At 37.5% G+C, this 10,317-nt stretch overlaps 1 protein-coding gene across 1 annotated transcript in view; it reads left to right on the forward strand.

Annotated features, from left to right (window-relative positions):
* The window catches only part of GUCA1C (guanylate cyclase activator 1C), a 33,053-nt gene extending 23,168 nt beyond the window's left edge, over positions 1-9,885 (forward strand). The window contains exons 2-4 of the mRNA XM_066177340.1: positions 3,916-4,065; positions 6,691-6,778; positions 9,755-9,885. Coding sequence (XP_066033437.1) covers positions 3,916-4,065; positions 6,691-6,778; positions 9,755-9,885 — 369 coding nt within the window. The remainder of the gene's footprint in view (positions 1-3,915; positions 4,066-6,690; positions 6,779-9,754) is intronic.
* Positions 9,886-10,317: the final 432 nt, after the last annotated feature.

Here is a 10,317-nt window from a genome sequence, read left to right on the forward strand (position 1 = left end):
ATAGACTGACAGCCTGAAGCAAAAACCTCTCATGAAAGGACAAAATTAAATTCCTTTTTCCTCAGGAGATCCAGTAGCTAACAAAAACTGAAACGGGCTCTGGGCCTTAGGCAGTCATGGATGGTAGTGCCCTGAGGATCAATTTCATACCATCAGCAAGCTCTCCTTCCATTTTTGCAGCCTTCTTTTGTCTTTGTTTTGTGAATCAGTCTGTTCCAAGTGAAAAGTGAAAGCAAAACAAGTTACAAAAGCACAGTAACAAAGGACACAAACACATGCATGACTATAATGCATCCTTAAACTTCTTGTTCATCAGTCAAGCTGTTAAAAGAATAAAAATAGATCTACATTTTTATTAAGCCTACTACGTATAGAAATACAGAAGACTTTGGGGCATATAAAAGAAGATCTGAACCCATTTTTTTGGCATGCCTCCAGCCCACTCCTCAGAACTACATTAGGAGATTTCTATCCCTCTATTTTACACCATACCCAGAAGGGTACACTGTGAACTGACCCCATGTGCCTCTGTTCATTTGGGCAGGAGAGGGTGGAAGACTTCACCATCCCTACAGGTGCCCATGGCAACATGCTGCAGACAAAGGAAGGCAGAGGCAGCACCATACAGACATGGAAAAGAAACCTTTACACCCCCAAATTTGTCTTGTGTCCAAAGCTGATGAATAAGCAGGTTTCACTAGCATTAATTCCATTTAATAAAAAATATTACAAATATTTGACAATTACAGAGTTAAACACCAAAAGTAAATAATTTATATCTTCCACCACTAGTAATCAGCTCTGCTTATTATGTTGTTGAGCATTATTTAAAAATTTATTTTATTATTCTTACAGTAGCCCTTTGCTTGTGAATTAATGACTTCCTAACAGGCAACAGATACATTGCTGTGCATGCTGCAGAGAGGTGTTTTAGAGAGCCCAGAGACACATAAGGACCTACCTAGGTACTTGGACTGAGAATGATTGTAGAGAAACAGATGGGTAAATCAGCACAGCAGTATTCTTTTAATAACAGCATAACACATTTATTGCATTATTTGTTGTACTCACAGAACCACAGGATGATCTTCATAGGTTGCTGTTATGATGTTTTTCACTGTTTAATGTAGTGTTTTGAGATGCTACTGTAAAAAGTGCAGTATTTCTCTTTATCTCAGAAAGTTCTGTATATATGCAACAAGATCACTGTAGCCTTCTGCATCCCATAAATGTCTTCCTTTTTACTTACAATGTATGTTTTTTGGTGTTTTACATTTTATGAGAAATGTTTTACATTTCTCATCAATGCTTTTATGAAATGCTTCTGGTTCCACGTCAAGTAGACAAACTTGTCTACCTTCTCAGTATTTCAGTGCCTGAGAAATAGAAACTGGCTGCTGGCTACCATGTCACCTGTAGTTTTTGCACGGCTACAGTAAGTGGCTAGGGCTTTCCTGACAACTACAATTTCTCCAGGTGTTTTTCAGAGGCGGTAATTTTTTGACCCTGGCCTTCAGTCCCTTGCTGTTTGGGACAGGCCATATAATCCACCAGATCACAATTACATACCCAAACACATTAGACTGGTGTCCAAACTTTTGATGTTTTGTCGGAGCAACAATAGTGACACCAAGATGCAGAAAGAAAGCAAACAAAATAATATTTTCCAAAATCCCAAGTGAAATGTAAGGGAGAAAGAAGAAAATTAATCTGGTCATGGACATCCAACAATCCTAAAATTAATCTGTAGTTGCAATAAGCAGTATGAAATGCAGTAAAAAAGCAGCAATGTGAAATGTATTTAACCACATTCTCAATAGATATATCAAATCAGATGATGGAAATGCTATCAGTCAAATACATTTTGACCTCCAGTAAAATACTTCATGAGATCCTTCTTGAAATAATACTTGCAAAATGGAAATTTAAGCCAGTGTGCCAAAAAGAAGATTAAGTTTGTTGTGCGTGATATGTCATTTTTGGCTAAGCATCTGCTTTTAATACTGGGCCTAATTTTGTTTGAAAATTATATGTAGTTACTGTCACATTTCATTTAATCTTAAACAGTGGTTAAATGGTGTCTTTGCTGCATTTGCTTGTGATTGCAATTAGAGTAAAACAAGCAACCACCAGAAAACCTGCAGAGGGTCTGTGAAGCAATGGTCAGTTTGCACAACTTATGCACACACCATTTCTGCATGAAGGCTGAATGTGGTGTTTGAATACATTGGATTTCTCTCTTAGGTGCCACTCTGCTGATCAGCCTTGCTCAGAAATCTTAACAAGCACTACAAGGGGCTCCCAGGAGCTCTCACCCAAATCAGCATCATGAGGGCACAATTGTGAGGAATCTAAAAGGAGAATGAAGAAAAAAAAAAGGAAAAAAAAAAAAAAAAAAAAAAAAAAAAAAAAAAAAAAAAAGAGGATAGACTCCTATTTAAAAATATAAATCCAGTCTTTGAGAACCCGCATTCACTTCCACAATCTTTTCTGATTGAATCTAGGCAGGTAGATGTGTGGGGATGGTTTCAGGAGTTTAGGGTTGTGTTCAATGGAAGGTTGGTCAGCAGAGCTCTCAATTTCAGTATATTCTAGCCCTTATAAATTCCTGGTTTTCATCGTTCTTTGCACGCTCATATGTCTGGCTCCTTGTCACAAAAATATACTGATAGTGCTTGGAGGTCTTCAAATGACATGTAAGGTGTGGCACATAGGGACACAGTTTAGTGATGGACTTGGCAGTTCTGGGTTAACTGTTGGACCTGATGACCTTAAGGGTCTTTTCCAACCTAAACAATCTGAGGTTCTGATTTTGGCAATGAGTTGCACCACATCATTACAGGTCTTCTTTTCCTGTAGTACAATATTCAGGACTGATTAATGCCTGCTGATTGTAAACCTCAACTGGCAAGATGTCTGTTGATGTATGGTAATAAAACTAAGCTACATGCTAAACCTACTTGATACTCATCCAACCTTCTCTTTTCAGTCAAAGGCCAACTGAAACTAACGAGTCTTTCCAAGGTTTTTTGAGCAATTGGATTCTGACCAATTGGATTCTGATCACAAGACTAAATTTACCAGCTGTTAATTCTTTTTGTATGCACATGAGAAACAGTTGGAGCAAGTATGCTCCAAATTCAGCAACAGTTTGTTCCATCCTAACCACATTTTCACAGAAACAGAAGAACATGACTATGGAGGCCTGACCTTGACAGGCTTCTATCAGTAGCTTGAGCAAAGCAGTAAGAAAATAATGAATTAAATCAATCTGAAATTCTTTTCTTATGAATATCCCCAATCCTCAATATTTAGAGACTAGCTTATGCCTTGAAGGCTTTATATCTCATTCAAAATGTTCATCAGAGAGGACTGATTTTTATTTGGATAAACCACAGTACTTAGGGTTCATGCCAGAGTATTGGTTACAATTTTAAAACACTTATTACATGATCTCTGAGAAGAATAACACCTGAAACAGCTCTGTGGCACTGGAAATCATACATAGTTCTGCAGTATAGATGTAAACAACTCCACTGTCAATATCTCATTAGTATCAAACCAGATATCCCAAACTCCTCTTTTTCGCATGGAAGTCTGCCATAAAAGTGTTTCTTTTCCTCTTAAAAACAGCCAATAACAATTGCTTAGAACAGATTTCCCCCTCACCTCCACAAGCCCCAGATTTCAGGGAAGAAAAAACTATCCTTCCTAACACCTCTTCCTATAGCTCTTCCGGTTCAGCACACTCTTCTATCCTTTTTTAATACCACAGAAGATTTCTATGTTAAGGTGCTTCATAAATCAATGTGTATTTTAGGGAATTTGATGACCTGTTTCTGTGCAAGTGCCAGAAAGAACTGAAAACCAATGTTGTTAAATAGGTGTGTTTTTTTCTCTCCCTCTCTCTCTTAGGATGGATTTATAGACTTCTTGGAGTTCATAGCTGCAATAAATTTGGTTATACGAGGGAAAATTGACCAAAAATTGAAATGGTATTTCAAGCTATACGATGCTGATGGAAACGGATGCATTGACAAGAAAGAACTATTAAGCATATTCAGGGTAAGCAAGTTACAACCAACAGCAAGAGCATTTGATATAATGCATTGCCCCTGAAACAGTGGTTCATCATGTGCTGTAAATGGACTGTCAGTACTTTATCTAATGTTTTATGATTGTAAAACCAAAATTAACAGTGGCTAGTAGTGACACTTCTGACATTATTTTCTTCCTTATTAAACACGTCTAAGTAGTATTTTACTTTAAACCATAGTTCTACAGATAAAATACTTCACTGAAAGTGAAATACTGTAAAAACAGTAGAGACATTATTGTGATAAACTATACTATAAGGCAGGGTAGAATGGTAGCAGCATAATGGATAAAACAGATGGTTACAAGTATATGTGCCAGTCTATTGTGGAAAACTGGCTTCCCAAACTGATCTTGCAGCAAGAAAAATACAGATGTCATCAAAATATTACAATATTTTAATTTTTTGAAAGACTCTTAGGTTTGGTTACTACAAATGCAATTTACCCGTTTTAAAACTAAATCATGGAAATATGATTTTACTAATCCCACAGTGATATCTGGATAAAAACACTTCCAAAATTTTGCAGAAAATGGGTCAACATCAAACCCATAAAACCAAAGAAGTGCAATTACTTCTTTAAAACTATCTTCATAATTTTCAACTCACTCTAATGAAATAACATTGTGCTCTTCATTAGCTGCTTTCATCCAAAAGGTATGTTAGGACTCCTTACAAATATATATGACTCAATACTGCTCTCTAAATGTACAGACCTCACTACAGATCAAAGTTTTTCTGCAGGGAGCATCAAACCTTAATAGAGTTTTAATGTCATAACAAACAAGGAACGTACTTTTACTGAAGTCGGCATTACTGCTAGTGCCAAGCCAGCCGCTGTTAGAGACTTTAAATAGCTGCTGCTAAAACTGAAAGGAACTGCAGCCAGGTGGAGCTACCGGGCCAAACAAATAAAGGTGATCACCTAAAGAGACGCTTTCTGCAGGAGAGGCTGAATTTTCCAGATTTCTCCTTGAGACTAATGAAATCTTTCTTCCGCAAATATTCTCCATTAATTTTCACCCAGAGCCAATGAGTCAACAGTGTTTTGTCTGGGGCTTTATCCAAAATGAGAATTAAAATTAAAATCCTTCCAATGTAAAGAATAGCTCTTTTTTCATTTACCTGGTTTTAAAACCAGTTCAGACCTCTGTGTGTTTTCATCTCTTTTGAAGCATAAGGACTTTAGTTTAAACCTGCCTAAGTCACTGACCTAGACTAGATTAAAAATGGTGTGCTCTAAAAGAAAAAAAAAGAACAAACAGGTTCACAGCCATTAAGGGGTGCTCAGCATATCATAAACATCAGTAAACAAAAAGATGTCTCATATCTGAGACATTAATTTAGAAACACAAAGGTGCTATTAAAATGAAATCTGTCTCTACAGCTATGCAAATTACAGACCAGCATATCACTACCAACCACCAAACCTCCTTCCAGATAACCATGCACCATTTCAATGCCCAGTATTTTACTATTTAAGGGGCTTAGGTGGTAGTCAGTGACTCAAATACTTAAGAACCAGTGCTTTACTGTTGGCACTGCAATGAATTTAACTGTGGAAGGGACACAACTCTCTACTGAAGACCACAGGAGGGTCAGACATATAAAACACCAGAAATACCTAAAGGACAAATTAGTAATAGAAACAAGCGTATGTAAAACAAGTGTGTTGTAAAACTATTGCTCCTTTTTGAAACAGACAGAAATTTGGGGCATTTGGAGGAGCATTTTTATCATTTTATTTGACCAAGAATTCTATATCACTGCTGAATAGGTTTAACTTCTTGTTTTAAAATATGAGGTCTATTATAACATTAGGGAAGAGACACCAAAAGAAACAAGTGGTACATACAGTGACTTATCAAACACAATATAGTTCACCTCAAGATAATTCAAGTGCAGAGAAAAAAATTCCCTAGTGTGCCCATTATATAATGTATATGCATGTTTATATATGCCCATATTTTCTCAATCAATAGAACAAAAGGACAAAATCTAGCAAAAACATTCATTTATACCTTTACTCCAAATATTGAGTCATTTCGCTACAAAAAAAAAAAAAAGAGGGGATTCTTCTGGTTTTCTTAACTTCTCTGGAGGACAAGTAAACTCTGACAACTTCCAGGACTGCTGACTTTATTTGTGATTACTAAATTAAACATGTCTTAATAGAAAAATTACTTATGCTTTCTCTGTATGTGCTTTCAGCTGGGAAAAACAATACTGCATTTAAATCAAAAAACAATACTGCATTTAAATCACACAGACCAAAGGGCACTCTCTGAAGGCAGGGAACTCTCTAGGGCCAGATAAAAATGCTGATGAGGAATCTAAAGTGTATTACAGAGCAGAGGTGCCACACGGTTCTTCAGAGATACACAAATTAGTCTGTAATCTCCAGGCCATGTTATGTTAATTAACTTTCCAGTCCTCATTACTGAAGTTTTACTTGAAATAGCTATTTATTTAGAGGTTTCTCAATGGGTTTGTGAACTAAAGAGTTGCACTTCAAGTACTGCTTCTGCCAGTGTATTATTTTCACAACTTGATGGGAAAAACTCTGAGAGAACTTCCTGTGTTTCTGCCCTCAGGCTATCCAGGCCATTAATGGCTACACCAACATGACTGCTGAAGAGTTCACAAACATGATATTTCAGAAGATAGATGTGAACAATGACGGTAAGAATCTAGGTTTTGTTGGCATTGGCAGGGACTCCGCTGCAAGAAAGGATTTGAACACGCAACTGAAGAATGACTGGTTTAGATAACTGAAAGTCTGATGCCCTTATTTTACTTCAGCTTTACAGTGAAGTGTAAATCAACTGACAAAGAAATTACATGCAGGAAGGGCTAAAACAGAGGTCCTGCACTGTTCATCCAAAATGCCAGTTCTCAAGTTGCACAGCAAAATGCAAGTGTGATTGACAGTGAGGGAGTAATATATTTGTGTTGGCATAATCTATTTTAAATCCTTAAAAAAAAAAAAAAAAACCCAAAACCAAATAGGATTCATGGTTGCACATGCTCTAGCATGTTCCAAAGACTGGTGAGCATATTGGATGTTCCTTGAAGGCTGACTGTCAACACATGCTAAGATACATGCTCCTGTTTTTTCCTCAAGATACTAGATTAAACCAATTTGTCTTGCATTTGGAAACTATAATTTTATTTCACGGCTTCAGAGTTGTTTCTAATTGAAAATTTGTTGCAGATTAAAGTCCCCCCTCATACCTCTAATCATGAAGATATTCCTTCCACTGGCAACCAAGTTTTAGAGCAACTGCTGCATTGATAAATTAGGAACATTAGAAAAGAAAAAAAGGGCAAAGTCAGGTCACAGACAGGAACTTTGGGCAGTTTGGCAGAGGGAGGGGCATTTTTATGGTCTTTAAAATTTAGTGTATTGAGGTTACTCTTAAAAGTTGTTTGCAGTATATAATCAGAGTATAAACAGTGGTCTTGTGATGCATGTGGAGGATGCATTAGTGGAGGGGTTTTTTTGACCCACTTCCTTGGCCCACTCTTGGTGAAAACAAATTATGAAAGAAGTCCAAATAACCCAGTCAAAATCTAACCCAAATTCTATGATTATTCACTCCTTTGACCATACTGGCAAGGAATAATTGTATCTGAGCTAGACCATCACTTGTGTCTTACATTTTAGCAAGGAAAGTCCAGAACATGACATATTCAGCATCATCTTCATAGTGATTCCATTTCAAAATGTTTTCCATAGTTTCTTAGTTTTTAAATTTCTGGAAAGCAACAGAACTAGCTTGACCTGAGGAATGGGCCAAGTTTTACCAAGTTTAGCTTCAACTATGTTACCTCTCTGTAGCTTATTAAAGAAAAGTGCAAATAGACAAAGAAATTGCAAAGTCCTTCTTTACATTAATATACAATAAATAATCCCATGTGTTGTAAGAACAATTCTTAAAACAAATCTCTTGGTTTTGCAATTTGCTTTCAATATCTCACAGAAATCTGAGGCCCATCACAGCAGCAGTGAGTCTGGGCCTGCCAGGGTAGCCTCATTGGCAACTGCAGTGTGGTTTGTACTCCTGCTATTGGTACCTCAAAATGTACAGCTTGGGATCAAGAGGAGAGAATCCAAGACCAGTTGACCTGAATAAGCAGGAAAATGGTGCAGGATGTCCACATGATTAGTCCAGGAACCCCATCCACCCAAAGACCTGAGTCAAAGGCAATACAGGAAGGAGGAAAGGAGAGGGGGAACTAAGAGGAATGCCTGGGATAGGAGGAGAGTTCAGAGGAAGTGAGTGGATGAGTGACGAAGAAGGATGATGCATGCAAGTGTGCAGAGATGGCTTGTTCTGATTCTGCTTGTGGAAAGATTATATAGGCTGTTAGTGAAAAAAGAAGTACAAACTTCCTCAGGGCTCTGCATGCCAGCTCCTGGAGAGGATCTTAGGAGGATCTTCTATCATTGAAGCCTAAGAACCAGGACTTCTGTCAAATGATGACTTTCCTCTTTATATGGGCCTGTCACCAGTGTAGGAAGGGCATACGCGACTAAACAGAAAGCAAACTTTACTGACTATGGCTAGAAAGTGGTTTTCACATTTTTTAAATGCTGATCATTTTCCTTTTTCATGTCAGTTGAAGTTTCCAAGGCCGCCATGGACAAAAACCAAGACACAAAAAAAAACCCTACAGGGAGTACTTAAACCTGAAAATAGCCCAAAGTCAGCATGCTCAGCATTCACCAGACATACACGACTTGAATTGCTGCTCTCCTGCACCCTGGGGCCTTAACTCATCCAGCTATTTTCCTCTTTGCCTGGCCCTTGTCATTTCTTATTTTACTGAGAAAACACTCATTGTTGTGAATTTAACAAGAAACTTTAAACCATTCTCAGAGGAAAAAATCTGGCTCTTCTTATTCAACCAAGATTTATTTCTCCTCTCAAAGTAAAACAGTAACACTGGAACAACCCCTAGACAGAAAACTGCATTTCTGTGTACTATGGAAACAGACACATGCCTAGAACTGGTCTTTGCTGACAGGGAAAAGAGCAGGAAATGAAGAACAACATTAAACAATATTACTACTCTTCAATAAAAGAGATTTTATTGTTGTCTTGAAACTTCCAAGTTATTAGCTGATTTTAACATGAGCCCAAAAAAATCTAAATGGCCCGTTTCAGTTCCCTTGAAGAATTTATCTATCAAACCATTTAGCTGTTTGTTTTTTTTTTTCCTGCATCTGATCATGGCTCTAAATAATCCTAGTAGTCAACACAGGGACTATGCCCACTAATCCTTAGCAAATCACACCCTAATCTCTTTTAAAACCAGCTCTAAGATAAATTCCAGTTAGCTCAGTGAGAAGTGGCCAGTACATCTAAATTCAGCCCTGATACAAGCTTCATAACAGCCCTTTACACACATTTATGAGCACTTATAATTGTCTCAGACTTCAGTGAAAGCTGTGTTTGACGTGTTTGAACAGAAAAACGAGTCTGAGTTCTAGGATCTGACTGATGCAAAGTGAGAAAACATTAGCAAATAGTCTACCTGTATCTGCCTATCAGCAGCTTTCATATGGGATTCAATCTAGCATGAATGGTCTTTTGTTAACTAGAGAGATTGCTGGGTTTCTCAGTTTCTAAAGAGTATCTGACTTTCTTCTAGGGGAACTGACATTGGAAGAGTTTATCAATGGTGTGGAAAAAGATGAGGACCTAATGGAATTGATTACGAAAAGTTTTGACCTTTCCAACGTGCTTAAAGTCATACAGAACGGCAGGAGAAACAGTGTCTGAAGGATCCAGTCATGGAGGTTGTCTCTGTGTCATCATTTCAAGGATGATATTTGATATATTTGATATATTCAGAGAGCTTGATGTTGTCAAAGCCTGCCCGGGCAATACTGAGCAGCCTTCTCCAGGAGTAACAATTTTCACTCTTCATATATCTCCTTTTATTTTCTTTATTCTTTCCCTTGCTAATGACTGTGGCAGCCACAGACAAAAAAATCCCCCAAAAACTAACAACTTTTGCCTGCATATAATAGAAAAGGTATTCGATGCAGTAAAAGTAACTTATTTGATCTCTACGAACATGTTGTGGAAAAACCCTGGCTAGCTGCTCACTCACTCCACTCTAGTGGGATGGGGAAGAGAATTGGAAGAGTGAAAGTGAAATAACTTGTGGGCTGAAATAAAGACAGTTTAATATGGAATGAAAATGCACAC

This window comes from Chamaea fasciata, unplaced genomic scaffold (assembly GCF_029207755.1).
Source record: "Chamaea fasciata isolate MVZ Bird 193981 ecotype frontalis unplaced genomic scaffold, bChaFas1.0.hap1 SCAF_2, whole genome shotgun sequence".
NCBI classification, from domain to species: domain Eukaryota; kingdom Metazoa; phylum Chordata; class Aves; order Passeriformes; family Sylviidae; genus Chamaea; species Chamaea fasciata.